The following is a 22,961-nucleotide window of genomic DNA, read 5'->3' as shown; positions in this document are numbered from 1 at the left end:
TGAGAACTAGAAACCCTCACAGTACTGTACAGTATGAGTGATTATACTATACATGTTGATGAGAACTAGAACCCTCACAGTACTGTACAGTATGAGTGATGTATACTATACATGTTGATGAGAACTAGAACCCTCACAGTACTGTACAGTATGAGTGATTATACTAGACATGTTGATGAGAACTAGAACCCTCCACAGTACTGTACAGTATGAGTGATTATACTAGACATGTTGATGAGAACTAGAACCCTCACAGTACTGTACAGTATGAGTGATTATACTATACATGTGTGATGAGAACTAGAACCATCACCGTACTGTAAGTATGAGTGATTATACTAGACATGTTGATGAGAACTAGAACCTCACAGTACTGTACAGTATGAGTGATTATACTAACATGTTGATGAGAACTAGAACCCTCACAGTACTGTACAGTATGAGTGATTATACTAGACATGTTGAATGATAACTAGAACCCATCACAGTACTGTACAGTATGAGTGATGAGATACTAATACATGTTGATGAGAACTAGAACCCTCACAGTACTGTACAGTATGAGTGATTATACTATACATGTTGATGAGAACTAGAACCCTCACAGTACTGTACAGTATGAGTGATTATACTAGACATGTTGATGAGAACTAGAACCCTCACAGTACTGTACAGTATGAGTGATTATACTAGACATGTTGATGAGAACTAGAACCCTCACAGTACTGTACAGTATGAGTGATTATACTAGACATGTTGATGAGAACTAGAATCCCTCACAGTACTGTACAGTATGAGTGATTATACTATACATGTTGATGAGAACTAGAACCCTCACAGTACTGTACAGTATGAGTGATTATACTAGACATGTTGATGAGAACTAGAACCATCACAGTACTGTACAGTATGAGTGATTATACTAGACATGTTGATGAGAACTAGAACCCTCACAGTACTGTACAGTATGAGTGATTATACTAGACATGTTGATGAGAACTAGAACCATCACAGTACTGTACAGTATGAGTGATTATACTAGACATGTTGATGAGAACTAGAACCCTCACAGTACTGTACAGTATGAGTGATTATACTAGACATGTTGATGAGAACTAGAACCCTCACAGTACTGTACAGTATGAGTGATTATACTAGACATGTTGATGAGAACTAGAACCCTCACAGTACTGTACAGTATGAGTGATTATACTATACATGTTGATGAGAACTAGAACCCTCACAGTACTGTACAGTATGAGTGATTATACTAGACATGTTGATGAGAACTAGAACCCTCACAGTACTGTACAGTATGAGTGATTATACTAGACATGTTGATGAGAACTAGAACCCTCACAGTACTGTACAGTATGAGTGATTATACTAGACATGTTGATGAGAACTAGAACCCTCACAGTACTGTACAGTATGAGTGATTATACTAGACATGTTGATGAGAACTAGAACCCTCACAGTACTGTACAGTATGAGTGATTATACTAGACATGTTGATGAGAACTAGAACCCTCACAGTACTGTACAGTATGAGTGATTATACTAGACATGTTGATGAGAACTAGAACCCTCACAGTACTGTACAGTATGAGTGATTATACTAGACATGTTGATGAGAACTAGAACCCTCACAGTACTGTACAGTATGAGTGATTATACTAGACATGTTGATGAGAACTAGAACCATCACAGTACTGTACAGTATGAGTGATTATACTAGACATGTTGATGAGAACTAGAACCCTCACAGTACTGTACAGTATGAGTGATTATACTAGACATGTTGATGAGAACTAGAACCCTCACAGTACTGTACAGTATGAGTGATTATACTAGACATGTGATGAGAACTAGAACCCTCACAGTACTGTACAGTATGAGTGATTATACTAGACATGTTGATGAGAACTAGAACCCTCACAGTACTGTACAGTATGAGTGATTATACTAGACATGTTGATGAGAACTAGTACCCTCACAGTACTGTACAGTATGAGTGATTATACTAGACATGTTGATGAGAACTAGAACCCTCACAGTACTGTACAGTATGAGTGATTATACTAGACATGTTGATGAGAACTAGAACCCTCACAGTACTGTACAGTATGAGTGATTATACTAGACATGTTGATGAGAACTAGAACCCTCACAGTACTGTACAGTATGAGTGATTATACTATACATGTTGATGAGAACTAGAACCCTCACAGTACTGTACAGTATGAGTGATTATACTAGACATGTTGATGAGAACTAGAACCCTCACAGTACTGTACAGTATGAGTGATTATACTAGACATGTTGATGAGAACTAGAACCCTCACAGTACTGTACAGTATGAGTGATTATACTAGACATGTTGATGAGAACTAGAACCATCACAGTACTGTACAGTATGAGTGATTATACTAGACATGTTGATGAGAACTAGAACCCTCACAGTACTGTACAGTATGAGTGATTATACTAGACATGTTGATGAGAACTAGAACCATCACAGTACTGTACAGTATGAGTGATTATACTAGACATGTTGATGAGAACTAGAACCCTCACAGTACTGTACAGTATGAGTGATTATACTAGACATGTTGATGAGAACTAGAACCCTCACAGTACTGTACAGTATGAGTGATTATACTAGACATGTTGATGAGAACTAGAACCCTCACAGTACTGTACAGTATGAGTGATTATACTATACATGTTGATGAGAACTAGAACCCTCACAGTACTGTACAGTATGAGTGATTATACTAGACATGTTGATGAGAACTAGAACCCTCACAGTACTGTACAGTATGAGTGATTATACTAGACATGTTGATGAGAACTAGAACCCTCACAGTACTGTACAGTATGAGTGATTATACTAGACATGTTGATGAGAACTAGAACCCTCACAGTACTGTACAGTATGAGTGATTATACTAGACATGTTGATGAGAACTAGAACCCTCACAGTACTGTACAGTATGAGTGATTATACTAGACATGTTGATGAGAACTAGAACCCTCACAGTACTGTACAGTATGAGTGATTATACTAGACATGTTGATGAGAACTAGAACCCTCACAGTACTGTACAGTATGAGTGATTATACTAGACATGTTGATGAGAACTAGAACCCTCACAGTACTGTACAGTATGAGTGATTATACTAGACATGTTGATGAGAACTAGAACCATCACAGTACTGTACAGTATGAGTGATTATACTAGACATGTTGATGAGAACTAGAACCCTCACAGTACTGTACAGTATGAGTGATTATACTAGACATGTTGATGAGAACTAGAACCCTCACAGTACTGTACAGTATGAGTGATTATACTATACATGTTGATGAGAACTAGAACCCTCACAGTACTGTACAGTATGAGTGATTATACTATACATGTTGATGAGAACTAGAACCCTCACAGTACTGTACAGTATGAGTGATTATACTAGACATGTTGATGAGAACTAGAACCCTCACAGTACTGTACAGTATGAGTGATTATACTAGACATGTTGATGAGAACTAGAACCCTCACAGTACTGTACAGTATGAGTGATTATACTAGACATGTTGATGAGAACTAGAACCCTCACAGTACTGTACAGTATGAGTGATTATACTAGACATGTTGATGAGAACTAGAACCCTCACAGTACTGTACAGTATGAGTGATTATACTAGACATGTTGATGAGAACTAGAACCCTCACAGTACTGTACAGTATGAGTGATTATACTAGACATGTTGATGAGAACTAGAACCCTCACAGTACTGTACAGTATGAGTGATTATACTAGACATGTTGATGAGAACTAGAACCCTCACAGTACTGTACAGTATGAGTGATTATACTAGACATGTTGATGAGAACTAGAACCCTCACAGTACTGTACAGTATGAGTGATTATACATGTTGATGAGAACTAGAACCCTCACAGTACTGTACAGTATGAGTGATTATACATGTTGATGAGAACTAGAACCCTCACAGTACTGTACAGTATGAGTGATTATACATGTTGATGAGAACTAGAACCCTCACAGTACTGTACAGTATGAGTGATTATACTAGACATGTTGATGAGAACTAGAACCCTCACAGTACTGTACAGTATGAGTGATTATACTATACATGTTGATGAGAACTAGAACCCTCACAGTACTGTACAGTATGAGTGATTATACTAGACATGTTGATGAGAACTAGAACCCTCACAGTACTGTACAGTATGAGTGATTATACTAGACATGTTGATGAGAACTAGAACCCTCACAGTACTGTACAGTATGAGTGATTATACTAGACATGTTGATGAGAACTAGAACCATCACAGTACTGTACAGTATGAGTGATTATACATGTTGATGAGAACTAGAACCCTCACAGTACTGTACAGTATGAGTGATTATACTATACATGTTGATGAGAACTAGAACCCTCACAGTACTGTACAGTATGAGTGATTATACTAGACACGTTGATGAGAACTAGAACCATCACAGTACTGTACAGTATGAGTGATTATACTATACATGTTGATGAGAACTAGAACCCTCACAGTACTGTACAGTATGAGTGATTATACTATACATGTTGATGAGAACTAGAACCCTCACAGTACTGTACAGTATGAGTGATTATACTAGACATGTTGATGAGAACTAGAACCCTCACAGTACTGTACAGTATGAGTGATTATACTAGACATGTTGATGAGAACTAGAACCCTCACAGTACTGTACAGTATGAGTGATTATACTAGACATATTGATGAGAACTAGAACCCTCACAGTACTGTACAGTATGAGTGATTATACTAGACATGTTGATGAGAACTAGAACCCTCACAGTACTGTACAGTATGAGTGATTATACTAGACATGTTGATGAGAACTAGAACCCTCACAGTACTGTACAGTATGAGTGATTATACTAGACATGTTGATGAGAACTAGAACCATCACAGTACTGTACAGTATGAGTGATTATACTAGACATGTTGATGAGAACTAGAACCCTCACAGTACTGTGCAGTATGAGTGATTATACTAGACATGTTGATGAGAACTAGAACCCTCACAGTACTGTACAGTATGAGTGATTATACTATACATGTTGATGAGAACTAGAACCCTCACAGTACTGTACAGTATGAGTGATTATACTAGACATGTTGATGAGAACTAGAACCCTCACAGTACTGTACAGTATGAGTGATTATACTAGACATGTTGATGAGAACTAGAATCCTCACAGTACTGTACAGTATGAGTGATTATACTAGACATGTTGATGAGAACTAGAACCCTCACAGTACTGTACAGTATGAGTGATTATACTAGACATGTTGATGAGAACTAGAACCCTCACAGTACTGTACAGTATGAGTGATTATACTAGACATGTTGATGAGAACTAGAACCCTCACAGTACTGTACAGTATGAGTGATTATACTAGACATGTTGATGAGAACTAGAACCCTCACAGTACTGTACAGTATGAGTGATTATACATGTTGATGAGAACTAGAACCCTCACAGTACTGTACAGTATGAGTGATTATACATGTTGATGAGAACTAGAACCCTCACAGTACTGTACAGTATGAGTGATTATACATGTTGATGAGAACTAGAACCCTCACAGTACTGTACAGTATGAGTGATTATACTAGACATGTTGATGAGAACTAGAACCCTCACAGTACTGTACAGTATGAGTGATTATACTATACATGTTGATGAGAACTAGAACCCTCACAGTACTGTACAGTATGAGTGATTATACTAGACATGTTGATGAGAACTAGAACCCTCACAGTACTGTACAGTATGAGTGATTATACTAGACATGTTGATGAGAACTAGAACCCTCACAGTACTGTACAGTATGAGTGATTATACTAGACATGTTGATGAGAACTAGAACCATCACAGTACTGTACAGTATGAGTGATTATACATGTTGATGAGAACTAGAACCCTCACAGTACTGTACAGTATGAGTGATTATACTATACATGTTGATGAGAACTAGAACCCTCACAGTACTGTACAGTATGAGTGATTATACTAGACACGTTGATGAGAACTAGAACCATCACAGTACTGTACAGTATGAGTGATTATACTATACATGTTGATGAGAACTAGAACCCTCACAGTACTGTACAGTATGAGTGATTATACTAGACATGTTGATGAGAACTAGAATCCTCACAGTACTGTACAGTATGAGTGATTATACTAGACATGTTGATGAGAACTAGAACCCTCACAGTACTGTACAGTATGAGTGATTATACTAGACATGTTGATGAGAACTAGAACCCTCACAGTACTGTACAGTATGAGTGATTATACTAGACATGTTGATGAGAACTAGAACCCTCACAGTACTGTACAGTATGAGTGATTATACTAGACATGTTGATGAGACCTAGAACCCTCACAGTACTGTACAGTATGAGTGATTATACTAGACATGTTGATGAGAACTAGAACCCTCACAGTACTGTACAGTATGAGTGATTATACTAGACATGTTGATGAGAACTAGAATCCTCACAGTACTGTACAGTATGAGTGATTATACTAGACATGTTGATGAGAACTAGAACCCTCACAGTACTGTACAGTATGAGTGATTATACTAGACATGTTGATGAGAACTAGAACCCTCACAGTACTGTACAGTATGAGTGATTATACTAGACATGTTGATGAGAACTAGAACCCTCACAGTACTGTACAGTATGAGTGATTATACTAGACATGTTGATGAGAACTAGAACCCTCACAGTACTGTACAGTATGAGTGATTATACTAGACATGTTGATGAGAACTAGAACCCTCACAGTACTGTACAGTATGAGTGATTATACTAGACATGTTGATGAGAACTAGAACCCTCACAGTACTGTACAGTATGAGTGATTATACTAGACATGTTGATGAGAACTAGAACCCTCACAGTACTGTACAGTATGAGTGATTATACTAGACATGTTGATGAGACCTAGAACCCTCACAGTACTGTACAGTATGAGTGATTATACTAGACATGTTGATGAGAACTAGAACCCTCACAGTACTGTACAGTATGAGTGATTATACTAGACATGTTGATGAGAACTAGAACCCTCACAGTACTGTACAGTATGAGTGATTATACTAGACATGTTGATGAGAACTAGAACCCTCACAGTACTGTACAGTATGAGTGATTATACTAGACATGTTGATGAGAACTAGAACCCTCACAGTACTGTACAGTATGAGTGATTATACTAGACATGTTGATGAGACCTAGAACCCTCACAGTACTGTACAGTATGAGTGATTATACTAGACATGTTGATGAGAACTAGAACCATCACAGTACTGTACAGTATGAGTGATTATACTAGACATGTTGATGAGAACTAGAACCCTCACAGTACTGTACAGTATGAGTGATTATACTAGACATGTTGATGAGAACTAGAACCATCACAGTACTGTACAGTATGAGTGATTATACTAGACATGTTGATGAGAACTAGAACCCTCACAGTACTGTACAGTATGAGTGATTATACTAGACATGTTGATGAGAACTAGAACCCTCACAGTACTGTACAGTATGAGTGATTATACTAGACATGTTGATGAGAACTAGAACCCTCACAGTACTGTACAGTATGAGTGATTATACTATACATGTTTATGAGAACTAGAACCCTCACAGTACTGTACAGTATGAGTGATTATACTAGACATGTTGATGAGAACTAGAACCCTCACAGTACTGTACAGTATGAGTGATTATACTAGACATGTTGATGAGAACTAGAACCATCACAGTACTGTACAGTATGAGTGATTATACTAGACATGTTGATGAGAACTAGAACCCTCACAGTACTGTACAGTATGAGTGATTATACTAGACATGTTGATGAGAACTAGAACCATCACAGTACTGTACAGTATGAGTGATTATACTAGACATGTTGATGAGAACTAGAACCCTCACAGTACTGTACAGTATGAGTGATTATACTAGACATGTTGATGAGAACTAGAACCCTCACAGTACTGTACAGTATGAGTGATTATACTAGACATGTTGATGAGAACTAGAACCCTCACAGTACTGTACAGTATGAGTGATTATACTATACATGTTGATGAGAACTAGAACCCTCACAGTACTGTACAGTATGAGTGATTATACTAGACATGTTGATGAGAACTAGAACCCTCACAGTACTGTACAGTATGAGTGATTATACTAGACATGTTGATGAGAACTAGAACCCTCACAGTACTGTACAGTATGAGTGATTATACTAGACATGTTGATGAGAACTAGAACCCTCACAGTACTGTACAGTATGAGTGATTATACTAGACATGTTGATGAGAACTAGAACCCTCACAGTACTGTACAGTATGAGTGATTATACTAGACATGTTGATGAGAACTAGAACCCTCACAGTACTGTACAGTATGAGTGATTATACTAGACATGTTGATGAGAACTAGAACCCTCACAGTACTGTACAGTATGAGTGATTATACTAGACATGTTGATGAGAACTAGAACCCTCACAGTACTGTACAGTATGAGTGATTATACTAGACATGTTGATGAGAACTAGACCCATCACAGTACTGTACAGTATGAGTGATTATACTAGACATGTTGATGAGAACTAGAACCCTCACAGTACTGTACAGTATGAGTGATTATACTAGACATGTTGATGAGAACTAGAACCCTCACAGTACTGTACAGTATGAGTGATTATACTATACATGTTGATGAGAACTAGAACCCTCACAGTACTGTACAGTATGAGTGATTATACTATACATGTTGATGAGAACTAGAACCCTCACAGTACTGTACAGTATGAGTGATTATACTAGACATGTTGATGAGAACTAGAACCCTCACAGTACTGTACAGTATGAGTGATTATACTAGACATGTTGATGAGAACTAGAACCCTCACAGTACTGTACAGTATGAGTGATTATACTAGACATGTTGATGAGAACTAGAACCCTCACAGTACTGTACAGTATGAGTGATTATACTAGACATGTTGATGAGAACTAGAACCCTCACAGTACTGTACAGTATGAGTGATTATACTAGACATGTTGATGAGAACTAGAACCCTCACAGTACTGTACAGTATGAGTGATTATACTAGACATGTTGATGAGAACTAGAACCCTCACAGTACTGTACAGTATGAGTGATTATACTAGACATGTTGATGAGAACTAGAACCCTCACAGTACTGTACAGTATGAGTGATTATACTAGACATGTTGATGAGAACTAGAACCCTCACAGTACTGTACAGTATGAGTGATTATACATGTTGATGAGAACTAGAACCCTCACAGTACTGTACAGTATGAGTGATTATACATGTTGATGAGAACTAGAACCCTCACAGTACTGTACAGTATGAGTGATTATACATGTTGATGAGAACTAGAACCCTCACAGTACTGTACAGTATGAGTGATTATACTAGACATGTTGATGAGAACTAGAACCCTCACAGTACTGTACAGTATGAGTGATTATACTATACATGTTGATGAGAACTAGAACCCTCACAGTACTGTACAGTATGAGTGATTATACTAGACATGTTGATGAGAACTAGAACCCTCACAGTACTGTACAGTATGAGTGATTATACTAGACATGTTGATGAGAACTAGAACCCTCACAGTACTGTACAGTATGAGTGATTATACTAGACATGTTGATGAGAACTAGAACCATCACAGTACTGTACAGTATGAGTGATTATACATGTTGATGAGAACTAGAACCCTCACAGTACTGTACAGTATGAGTGATTATACTATACATGTTGATGAGAACTAGAACCCTCACAGTACTGTACAGTATGAGTGATTATACTAGACACGTTGATGAGAACTAGAACCATCACAGTACTGTACAGTATGAGTGATTATACTATACATGTTGATGAGAACTAGAACCCTCACAGTACTGTACAGTATGAGTGATTATACTATACATGTTGATGAGAACTAGAACCCTCACAGTACTGTACAGTATGAGTGATTATACTAGACATGTTGATGAGAACTAGAACCCTCACAGTACTGTACAGTATGAGTGATTATACTAGACATGTTGATGAGAACTAGAACCCTCACAGTACTGTACAGTATGAGTGATTATACTAGACATATTGATGAGAACTAGAACCCTCACAGTACTGTACAGTATGAGTGATTATACTAGACATGTTGATGAGAACTAGAACCCTCACAGTACTGTACAGTATGAGTGATTATACTAGACATGTTGATGAGAACTAGAACCCTCACAGTACTGTACAGTATGAGTGATTATACTAGACATGTTGATGAGAACTAGAACCATCACAGTACTGTACAGTATGAGTGATTATACTAGACATGTTGATGAGAACTAGAACCCTCACAGTACTGTGCAGTATGAGTGATTATACTAGACATGTTGATGAGAACTAGAACCCTCACAGTACTGTACAGTATGAGTGATTATACTATACATGTTGATGAGAACTAGAACCCTCACAGTACTGTACAGTATGAGTGATTATACTAGACATGTTGATGAGAACTAGAACCCTCACAGTACTGTACAGTATGAGTGATTATACTAGACATGTTGATGAGAACTAGAATCCTCACAGTACTGTACAGTATGAGTGATTATACTAGACATGTTGATGAGAACTAGAACCCTCACAGTACTGTACAGTATGAGTGATTATACTAGACATGTTGATGAGAACTAGAACCCTCACAGTACTGTACAGTATGAGTGATTATACTAGACATGTTGATGAGAACTAGAACCCTCACAGTACTGTACAGTATGAGTGATTATACTAGACATGTTGATGAGAACTAGAACCCTCACAGTACTGTACAGTATGAGTGATTATACATGTTGATGAGAACTAGAACCCTCACAGTACTGTACAGTATGAGTGATTATACATGTTGATGAGAACTAGAACCCTCACAGTACTGTACAGTATGAGTGATTATACATGTTGATGAGAACTAGAACCCTCACAGTACTGTACAGTATGAGTGATTATACTAGACATGTTGATGAGAACTAGAACCCTCACAGTACTGTACAGTATGAGTGATTATACTATACATGTTGATGAGAACTAGAACCCTCACAGTACTGTACAGTATGAGTGATTATACTAGACATGTTGATGAGAACTAGAACCCTCACAGTACTGTACAGTATGAGTGATTATACTAGACATGTTGATGAGAACTAGAACCCTCACAGTACTGTACAGTATGAGTGATTATACTAGACATGTTGATGAGAACTAGAACCATCACAGTACTGTACAGTATGAGTGATTATACATGTTGATGAGAACTAGAACCCTCACAGTACTGTACAGTATGAGTGATTATACTATACATGTTGATGAGAACTAGAACCCTCACAGTACTGTACAGTATGAGTGATTATACTAGACACGTTGATGAGAACTAGAACCATCACAGTACTGTACAGTATGAGTGATTATACTATACATGTTGATGAGAACTAGAACCCTCACAGTACTGTACAGTATGAGTGATTATACTATACATGTTGATGAGAACTAGAACCCTCACAGTACTGTACAGTATGAGTGATTATACTAGACATGTTGATGAGAACTAGAACCCTCACAGTACTGTACAGTATGAGTGATTATACTAGACATGTTGATGAGAACTAGAACCCTCACAGTACTGTACAGTATGAGTGATTATACTAGACATATTGATGAGAACTAGAACCCTCACAGTACTGTACAGTATGAGTGATTATACTAGACATGTTGATGAGAACTAGAACCCTCACAGTACTGTACAGTATGAGTGATTATACTAGACATGTTGATGAGAACTAGAACCATCACAGTACTGTACAGTATGAGTGATTATACTAGACATGTTGATGAGAACTAGAACCCTCACAGTACTGTGCAGTATGAGTGATTATACTAGACATGTTGATGAGAACTAGAACCCTCACAGTACTGTACAGTATGAGTGATTATACTATACATGTTGATGAGAACTAGAACCCTCACAGTACTGTACAGTATGAGTGATTATACTAGACATGTTGATGAGAACTAGAACCCTCACAGTACTGTACAGTATGAGTGATTATACTAGACATGTTGATGAGAACTAGAATCCTCACAGTACTGTACAGTATGAGTGATTATACTAGACATGTTGATGAGAACTAGAACCCTCACAGTACTGTACAGTATGAGTGATTATACTAGACATGTTGATGAGAACTAGAACCCTCACAGTACTGTACAGTATGAGTGATTATACTAGACATGTTGATGAGAACTAGAACCCTCACAGTACTGTACAGTATGAGTGATTATACTAGACATGTTGATGAGAACTAGAACCCTCACAGTACTGTACAGTATGAGTGATTATACTAGACATGTTGATGAGAACTAGAACCCTCACAGTACTGTACAGTATGAGTGATTATACTATACATGTTGATGAGAACTAGAACCCTCACAGTACTGTACAGTATGAGTGATTATACTATACATGTTGATGAGAACTAGAACCCTCACAGTACTGTACAGTATGAGTGATTATACTAGACATGTTGATGAGAACTAGAACCCTCACAGTACTGTACAGTATGAGTGATTATACTAGACATGTTGATGAGAACTAGAATCCTCACAGTACTGTACAGTATGAGTGATTATACTAGACATGTTGATGAGAACTAGAACCCTCACAGTACTGTACAGTATGAGTGATTATACTAGACATGTTGATGAGAACTAGAACCCTCACAGTACTGTACAGTATGAGTGATTATACTAGACATGTTGATGAGAACTAGAACCCTCACAGTACTGTACAGTATGAGTGATTATACTAGACATGTTGATGAGAACTAGAACCCTCACAGTACTGTACAGTATGAGTGATTATACTAGACATGTTGATGAGAACTAGAACCCTCACAGTACTGTACAGTATGAGTGATTATACTATACATGTTGATGAGAACTAGAACCCTCACAGTACTGTACAGTATGAGTGATTATACTATACATGTTGATGAGAACTAGAACCCTCACAGTACTGTACAGTATGAGTGATTATACTAGACATGTTGATGAGAACTAGAACCCTCACAGTACTGTACAGTATGTTTTAAATTATTATTATTATTATTGGAATTTCAAGAATTTGTTTCAACTTTACATTTTTCACAAGTAAAATAAAGGCTATTGAAGCAAATTGCTGCATTTCTGATTCATTCTTGTTACATATACTTTAGTACAGTCAATAAAGTGAAAAGGTGTTATTCTTATTCTATAATGAAATACTGATTTATATGAACAAATCATTCAAACTTCAAAGAGAAAAGTTAATAATGTACAGTGGGGAGAACAAATATTTGATACACTCTATATACAATGTGAGTGAGGTGAGATAAGGGAGGTAAAGTCAAAAAAAGGCCATGGTGGCGGAGTAAATACAATATAGCAAGTAAAACACAGGAATGGTTGATTTGCAGTGGAAGAATGTGCAAAGTAGAGATAGAAATAATGGGGTGCAAAGGAGCAAAATAAATAAATAAATACAGTAGGGAAAGAGGTAGTTGTTTGGGCTAAATTATAGATGGGCTATGTACAGGTGCAGTAATCTGTGAGCTGTTCTGACAGCTGGTGCTTAAAGCTAGTGAGGGAGATAAGTGTTTCCAGTTTCAGAGATTTTTGTAGTTCGTTCCAGTCATTGGCAGCAGAGAACTGGAAGGAGAGGTGGCCAAAGGAAGAATTGGTTTTGGGGGTGACCAGAGAGATATACCTGCTGGAGCGCGTGCTACAGGTGGGTGCTGCTATGGTGACCAGCGAGCTGAGATAAGCGGGAACTTTACCTAGCAGGGTCTTGTAGATGACCATGGTGGAATTGCTGCAAAGAAACCACTACTAAAGGACACCAATAAGAAGAAGAGACTTGCTTGGGGCCAAAAAAAAACACGAGCAATGCACATTAGAACGAGCAAAGCACAAATTTGAGATTGTTGTTTCCAACTACCGTGTCTTTGTGAGACATAGAGTAGGTGAACGGAACGGATCATCTCTGCATGTGGTTCCCACTGTGAATCATGGAGGAGGAGGTGTGATGGTGTGGGAATTCAAGTCACACTTAACCAGCATGGCTACCACAGCATTCTGCAGCGATATGCCATCCCATCAGGTTTGCGCTTAGTGGGACTATCATTTGTTTTTCAACAGGACAATGACCCAACACACCTCCAGGATGTGTAAGGGCTATTTGACCAAGAAGGAAAGTGATGGAGACGTGCTGCTTCAGATGACCTGGCCTCTACCCAATTGAGATGGTTTGGGATGAGTTGGACTGCAGAGTGAAGGAAAAGCAGCTAACAAGTGCTCAGCATATGTGGAACTCCTTCAAGAATTTTGGAAAAGCATTCCAAGTGAAGCTGGTTGAGAGAATGCCAAGAGTGTACAAAGCATCAAGGCCAAGGGTGGCTACTCTGAAGAATCTCAAATCTATTTGGATTTGTTTAACACTTCTTTGGTTACTACATGATTCCATGTGTACAGCTCCCACAATCTACTTATTATCAATGTCTTTCAACCAATCATCAGTCATTTGTGTCAGTGCAGTACATGTTGAGTGCCCTTCTCTATAAGCATGCTGGAAGTCTGTTGTGAATCTGTTTACAGAGAATTAGAATTGTATCTGGTCAAACTATTTTTTATTGCAAAACTTTGCTATGTGTCGGCAGCAAGCTGATTGGTTGGCTGTTAGAACCAGTAAAGGGTGCTTTACCATTCTTGGGTAGCGGAATGACTTTGGCTTCACTCCAGGTCAGAAGAAAAACATTTTGCTCCAGACGGATTAAAATGATGACAAATAGGAGTGGCAATAAAGTCAGCTACCATCCTCATTAGCTTTCCATTTAAGTTGTCAATACCAGGTGGTTTATCTTTAAAAAATATATATTTGATTTGTTTAACACTTTTTTGGTTACTACATGATTCCATAGTGTTATTTCAAAGTTTTGATGTCTTCACTGTTATTCTACAATGTAGAAAATAGCACAAATAAAGAAAAACCCTTGAATAAGTAGGTGTCCAAACTGTTGACTGGTATTGTATAAAAACGATTTCTGACCCCAAAAACCGTGCATGAAAAACTGCTATTCTAAACCACTGAATGAGGTAACAATACAGCCGTCATCGTGGCCACTGGCTGTGGGCATGAAACCACCTAAATGGGCCATTAAAAGGAGTCAATAGCAGAATTAAGAGAGAGAGAGAGAGAGAGAGAGAGAACACCAATGGAACTGAACTATTTCGGTGAGAAATACGCCTGCCGAGACAAACCACACAAATGTCTAGGAGTCAGAGTGAACGAATGAATCGGCCGGAAACAGATACAACTGTGATTTGCAATTACAATACAGTGCTGATCAACATGAACAATAGAGGGTGAAGGGGAGGGGATGTTGTGGTAACAAACAGGTTCTTACTGGCTGGCCGTCGTTACCGGGTGTTCCTGGGGGCCCCTGGGGGCCCCTGGGTCCTGGCAATCCCTGAGAGAAGCCTTTGCTAAAGAGACTGTGTGGGCCTGGGGGCCCAGGGGAGCCAGGGGGGCCGGCTGGCCCTGGATCTCCTTGCTCTCCTTTCTGACTGGAAGTCCCCTGGAGAGAGAGAGAGAGAGAGAGAGAGAGTCACACTATGAGAACATTAAGTGTGGTAGTATATTGGCAACTAATGATTTGTTTGATGGCTGGTCAGGTACTATCCATGATATGTATTAACCCTAGATGACTGACAGGGGCCTCTGTTTGGAAGCCACTGCACAGCCATCTTGTTACTCCTCCTTCAGTGTAAAACAGATGTTGGAAGCTATAGAAATGCATTTATTAATGCCTACATTCATTTTAGACACGTATATTCTATTACAGACACTTTAATGCAGACTTTTAAATTATATTTTGTGACCTGAACATAAAACAAATAATGAAAGAGCATATTCCTTAATAAATACATTATTTTTTTAGAGAGGACTAATGTTACTGTCCCCACTACAACAAATAAATACATGTCATTTTGTCCTTGAAACCTTTTATTGAAATACTGTAAAAATTCCATTCATTCCTATGGAGTACTGCTTCTTCCGGGCAGTACCAATATGGAGGGCCGGTGGCTTCTAAGCCTCTCATTGGTCATTGCATACTGTAGTAGCATCATCAATCCAGAGTTTATACACATCATTACTATAGGGCAGGTAACACATTATCGGTCTTCAGTTGCATTCTCTTAAATCTGTCAACAACTCATACTTACACTGCTTGGTCTGTAGTCTGCATCCGCAGTCCGACTTGGTCCTGTGGCCAAAGACACAATCTCAATATATATGGCTCTGTGTCTTACCAGGTTTTATCGCCCCCTGGTGGCTCATCATTTCAACACCACAAGGGATTATAATAATAATAATATATTCATGCAGTGTTATGTACAGTCTACCTCCATGTGTCTCGCTCTCCCTCACATCTCTCACCTCTCTCTACTTTCAGCTCCACATCTTGACCTGAGATCTCATCAGCATCCTCATCGTCACTGGGCGATGCCTCTGTGGGAGGGGCGCGCACAGGGGTGCCCCATGGTTCCTCTGGCTGAGAGGGTAGGCGGAGGTAGGGGGAGGTAGCAGAGAGAGAGGGGGGATGGGGTTCAGGATTGTTACAGAAGGTATTTTGAACAACTTTCATCTAATCTTTTTTTTTATTACCTTTATTTAACCAGGCAAGTCAGTTAAGAACAGATTCTTATTTTCAATGACTGCTTAGGAACAGTGGGTTAACTGCCTGTTCAGGGGCAGAACGACAGATTTGTACCTTGTCAGCTCTGGGAACTGAACTTGCAACCTTCCGGTTACTAGTCCAACGCTCTAACCACTAGGCTACCCTGCCGCCTCTACACTCTAACCACTAGGCTACCCTGCCACCTCTACACTCTAACCACTAGGCTACCCTGCCACCTCTACACTCTAACCACGAATCAAATCAAATCAAATGTATTTATATAGCCCTTCGTACATCAGCTGATATCTCAAAGTGCTGTACAGAAACCCAGCCTAAAACCCCAAACAGCAAGCAATGCAGGTGTAGAAGCACAGTGGCTAGGAAAAACTCCCTAGAAAGGCCAAAACCTAGGAAGAAACCTAGAGAGGAACCAGGCTATGTGGGGTGGCCAGTCCTCTTCTGGCTGTGCCGGGTGGAGATTATAACAGAACATGGCCAAGATGTTCAACCACTAGGCTACCCTGCCACCTCTACACTCTAACCACTAGGCTACCTGCCACCTCTACACTCTAACCACGAGGCTACCCTGCCACCTCTACACTCTAACCACTAGGCTACCCTGCCACCTCTACACTCTAACCACTAGAATCTTGAGATTCTGAACCAAAGGCTTGATAATGTTTGCCATTGACATCCTTGGAAAGTTTGAGCACGTGATTCTTTACCATTAGCGGAGATAAGAGCGAAAGTGAGTATGGTTTTGATGTAGTTGATCTCTCCCATGTCTCTGCAGGAGTTTTACAGATCTGTTGCGGATTCATTCCCATTAAGATTAACGTCACTTTATTGGTCAATTGCACACAAGGTCCAACCAAAAGTTGACTGCCACTGTTTAACCCAACCCCTCCGAAAGACACCCATACAAGACATACACACACATATAGAGGTTTGGAGAGGCACCCCGCCCCGGGAGCTGTTGTTTTGCAGGGTTAAGTGCCATGCTCAAGGGCACAACGGCAGGCAATGGCATCTCAGCTTTGATTCCAGCAAGCCTCCGGTTGTTTGATCCCACCAGATTATTCCCCATAAGACCCCGGATTCGAAGTGGCTCGCCTCTCTAACTGCTAGGCTACCTGATATCACGAGAGAGAATTACAGGACTATGGCTGAAAAGAGGGCTGCTCTGAATGTGGATATTTGCTTAATGAGTTTCAAGACAGAAAGAAGCTCTGGGAAAAGCATGAGAGACAAGCTGGTGCAGACATTCAGGTGTGTGGATAGAATACAATGCCACATTGAGACGTTCAGGTGTGTGGATAGAATACAATGCCACATTGAGACGTTCAGGTGTGTGGATAGAATACAATGCCACATTGAGACGTTCAGGTGTGTGGATAGAATACAATGCCACATTGAGACGTTCAGGTGTGTGGATAGAATACAATGCCACATTGAGACGTTCAGGTGTGTGGATAGAATGCAATGCCACATTGAGACGTTCAGGTGTGTGGTTAGAATGCAATGCCACATTGAGACGTTCAGGTGTGTGGATAGAATACAATGCCACATTGAGACGTTCAGGTGTGTGGATAGAATACAATGCCACATTGAGACGTTCAGGTGTGTGGATAGAATACAATGCCACATTGAGACGTTCAGGTGTGTGGATAGAATACAATGCCACATTGAGACGTTCAGGTGTGTGGATAGAATACAATGACACATTGAGACGTGCAGGTGTGTGGATAGAATACAATGCCACATTGAGACGCACACGCAGATGGATATCCTGAAGCACACGCAGATGGATATCCTGAAGAACACGCAGATGGATATCCTGAAGCACACGCAGATGGATATCCTGAAGAACACGCAGATGGATATCCTGAAGAACACGCAGATGGATATCCTGAAGCACACGCAGATGGATATCCTGAAGAACACGCAGATGGATATCCTGAAGCACACGCAGATGGATATCCTGAAGAACACGCAGATGGATATCCTGAAGAACACGCAGATGGATATCCTGAAGCCCATACAGATGCAGACCCAGAGGATGGAAGCTGATGTGCAGAGGCTTCAAAGGCAGATGGAGGTAAACTACACTATTGAGCATATTATGTGTGTCATGTATGTACTCAGGTATGTCAAGGTAAATATTCAGGGAAATACTCTATGTCCAGGTAAGTGTGTTCAGGTAAGTCAAATCAAATCAAATGTATTTATATAGCCCTTCGTACATCAGCTGATATCTCAAAGTGCTGTACAGAAACCCAGCCTAAAACCCCAAACAGCAAGCAATGCAGGTGTAGAAGTTGATTGATGTTCTTAATTGATGCAGGTAATTATGTTCAGGTAAGTATTCAAATACGTATTCAGGTAGGTTTTCAGATAAGTATGTCCATGGAAGTAAGTAGCAGAGAATCTTGTTTCTCATGGTCTGAATGCCCTTTAAGTACCTTTTGGCAAACTCCAAGCGGGCTGTCATGTGCCTTTTACTGAGGCGTGGCTTCCGTCTGGCCTCTCTACCATGACGACCCGATTGATGGAGTGCTGCAGAGATGGTTGTCCTCAATGGAGGGTCTCCCTTCTCTACAGAAGAACTCTGGAGCTCTGTCAGAGTGACCATCGGGTTCTTGGTCACCTCCCTGGCCAAGGCCCTTCTCCCCCGATTGCTCAGTTTTTCCGGGGCGGCCAGCTCTTGGTGGTTCCAAACTTCTTTAATTTAAGAATGATGGAGGCGACTGTGTTCTTGGGGACCTTCAACGCTGGAGAAATGTTTTGGTACCCTTCCCCAGATCTGTGCCTCGACACAATCCTGTCTCGGAGCTCTACGAACAATTCCTTTGACGGCATGGCTTGGTTTTTGCTCTGACATGCACTGTCAACTGTGGGACCTTATATAGACAGGTGTGTGTCTTTACAAATCATGTCCAATCAATAGAATTTAGCACAGGTGGACTCCAATCAAGCCGTAGAAACATCTCAAGGATGATCAATGGAAACAGGATGCACCTGAGCTCAATTTTGAGTCTCATAGCAAAAGGGTCTGAAATTATTATGTAAATAATGTATTTCTCTCTTTTTTATATATATATATATATATATATACACATTTGCTAACATTTCTAAAAATCAGTTTATGGGGTATTGTGTGTAGATTGATGAGGGAAAAAAATAATGTAATTAATTTTAGAATAAGGCTGTAACGTAACAACATGTGGAAAAAGGGAAGGGGTCTGAATACTTTCCAAATGCACTGTTAGTATGTCCGTGTGTCCGTGTGTGTGTGTGTGCGCTGACAGAGTAGCAGAAGTGCTAAACCAGCTACGCAGGAAGAGGCTGGGACCAGATCCACAAACACACTGGGAATGGCCCTAAATCATCCCCTGCCTCAGCACATCCCCTGCTCCCGGATTAAGCTTCCCTGGTATACAGATCTAGGATCCGTTTTCCCTCCCCAAATCCTAACTTTCACCATTAGGGAGAAAACAAACAGACCCTAAATCAGTGATTTGGACCTCATCCTAATACCCAGTCTGTGTGGGTTGTGGAGTAGTTGTCCAAATCACTGATTTAGGGTCTGTTTGTTTTCTCTCTAATGGTGAACGTGGAAGCCATCCTGGAACAGAGAGGTTTAGAAGTCAAATCACCCGTCTACCCCAATGCCAGCTACAACAGAGGACACAAACAAGCTGGGAGTAGGAACAGCCTCAAGGAAAAGTAAGGATGACGACAGAGTAGACCACGAACATACAATTAGGCTAATGGTCACAGATTTGATCAGAACAGATTGTTTAAAAAAAAACACAGATCTCAGAGTTTTCATGGTTGTTGAACTTTTACTATTCATTAAATATGACCTTAGTCACCTTGGACAACGAAAAACAAAAACAGTATGTATTCCTTTTTATCAAATTCACAAAACAGAGCTTTTAGAGAAAGAGGCTTCCTTCGAGGGTTCAGCTTTGATTCGGAGCACCTGGATTAAATCTAAGCAATAGCAGTTAAACGATCATACAGCTGGACACTGAGCGAGAGAGGGTGAGAGAGAGAGGGATAGAGAGTGGAAGAGAGAGAGGGCGAGAGAGAGAGCAAGACAGAGTGGAAGAGAGAGAGCAAGACAGAGTGGAAAGAGAGCGAGCAAGAGAGAGTGGAAGAGAGTGGAAGAGAGAGAGGGCGAGAGAGAGGGACAGAGAGTGGAAGAGAGAGGGGGCGAAAGAGAGGGAGAGAGAGGGAGAGAGAGTAGAAGAGAGTGGATGAGAGAGATTGTGAGAGAGAGTGGAAGAGAGAGAGGGTGAGAGAGAGGGACAGAGAGTGGAAGAGAGAGAGGAAGAGAGAGAGGGAGAGAGAGAGTGGAAGAGAGAGAGGGAGAGAGAGAGTGGAAGAGAGAGAGGGAGAGAGAGAGTGGAAGAGAGAGGGAGAGAGAGTGGAAGAGAGAGAGGGAGAGAGAGTGGAAGAGAGAGAGGGAGAGAGAGAGGGAGAGAGAGTGGAAGAGAGAGAGGGAGAGAGAGTGGAAGAGAGAGAGGGAGAGAGAGAGCAAGAGAGAGTGGAAAGAGAGAGAGCAAGAGAGAGTGGAAAGAGAGAGAGTGGAAGAGAGAGAGCAAGAGAGAGTGGAAAGAGAGAGAGTGGAAAGAGAGAGAGCAAGAGAGAGTGGAAGAGAGAGAGCAAGACAGAGTGGAAAGAGAGAGAGCAAGAGAGAGTGGAAAGAGAGAGAGCAAGACAGAGTGGAAAGAGAGAGAGCAAGAGAGAGTGGAAGAGAGTGGAAGAGAGAGAGGGCGAGAGAGAGGGACAGAGAGTGGAAGAGAGAGGGGGCGAAAGAGAGGGAGAGAGAGGGAGAGAGAGTAGAAGAGAGTGGATGAGAGAGATTGTGAGAGAGAGTGGAAGAGAGAGAGGGTGAGAGAGAGGGACAGAGAGTGGAAGAGAGAGAGGGCGAGAGAGTGGAAGAGAGAGAGGGCGAGAGAGAGAGGGACAGAGAGTGGAAGAGAGAGAGGGTGAGAGAGAGAGGGACAGAGAGTGGAAGAGAGAGAGGAAGAGAGAGAGGGAGAGAGAGAGTGGAAGAGAGAGAGGGAGAGAGAGAGTCGAAGAGAGAGAGGAGAGAGAGAGTGGAAGAGAGAGAGGGAGAGAGAGTGGAAGAGAGAGAGGGAGAGAGAGAGCAAGAGAGAGTGGAAAGAGAGAGAGCAAGAGAGAGTGGAAAGAGAGAGAGTGGAAGAGAGAGAGTGGAAAGAGAGAGAGCAAGAGAGAGTGGAAGAGAGAGAGCAAGAGAGAGTGGAAAGAGAGTGAGTGGAAAGAGAGAGCAAGAGAGAGTGGAAGAGAGAGAGCAAGACAGAGTGGAAAGAGAGAGAGCAAGAGAGAGTGGAAAGAGAGAGAGCGAGAGAGTGGAAGAGAGAGAGGGGAGAGAGAGTGGAAGAGAGAGGGAGAGAGAGAGTGGAAGAGAGAGAGCAAGAGAGAGAGAGCAAGACAGAGTGGAAGAGAGAGAGCAAGACAGAGTGGAAAGAGAGATAGCAAGAGAGAGTGGAAAGAGAGAGAGGAGGGAGAGGAGAGGGAGAGAGAGTGGAAGAGAGAGAGCAAGACAGAGTGGAAGAGAGAGAGAGAGAGAGTGGAAGAGAGAGAGGGCGAGAGAGTGGAAGAGAGAGAGGGCGAGAAGAAGAGAGGGACACGAGAGTGGAAGAGAGAGAGGGTGAGAGAGAGAGGGACAGAGAGTGGAAGAGAGAGAGGAAGAGATAGAGGGAGAGAGAGAGTGGGAAAGAGAGAGAGGGAGAGAGAGAGTGGAAGAGAGAGAGGGAGAGAGAGAGTCGAAGAGAGAGAGGGGAGAGAGAGAGTGGAAAGAGAGAGAGGGAGAGAGAGTGGAAGAGAGAGAGGGAGAGAGAGAGCAAGAGAGAGTGGAAAGAGAGAGAGTGGAAAGAGAGAGAGTGGAAAGAGAGAGAGTGGAAAGAGAGAGAGCAAGAGAGAGTGGAAGAGAGAGCAAGAGAGAGTGAAAGAGAGTGAGTGGAAAGAGAGAGCAAGAGAGAGTGGAAGAGAGAGAGC

General features: G+C 40.7%; 1 protein-coding gene across 1 annotated transcript in view; it reads right to left on the bottom strand.

The window, feature by feature from the left end:
- The window catches only part of LOC109880011 (collagen alpha-1(XVIII) chain-like), a 180,938-nt gene that overhangs the window by 104,526 nt on the left and 53,451 nt on the right, over nt 1–22,961 (bottom strand). Inside the window, exons 6-8 of the mRNA XM_031796880.1 lie at nt 16,691–16,805; nt 16,477–16,517; nt 15,657–15,827 (exon numbers count right to left, since the gene is read on the bottom strand). Of these exons, the coding sequence (XP_031652740.1) occupies nt 15,657–15,827; nt 16,477–16,517; nt 16,691–16,805 (327 nt within the window). The remainder of the gene's footprint in view (nt 1–15,656; nt 15,828–16,476; nt 16,518–16,690; nt 16,806–22,961) is intronic.

The sequence above is a fragment of the Oncorhynchus kisutch genome, linkage group LG18 (genome assembly GCF_002021735.2).
Source record: "Oncorhynchus kisutch isolate 150728-3 linkage group LG18, Okis_V2, whole genome shotgun sequence".
In the NCBI taxonomy this organism is placed as follows: domain Eukaryota; kingdom Metazoa; phylum Chordata; class Actinopteri; order Salmoniformes; family Salmonidae; genus Oncorhynchus; species Oncorhynchus kisutch.
The sequence above is the reverse complement of the archived record's forward strand: the minus strand, read 5'-3'. Positions and strand labels throughout refer to the sequence as shown.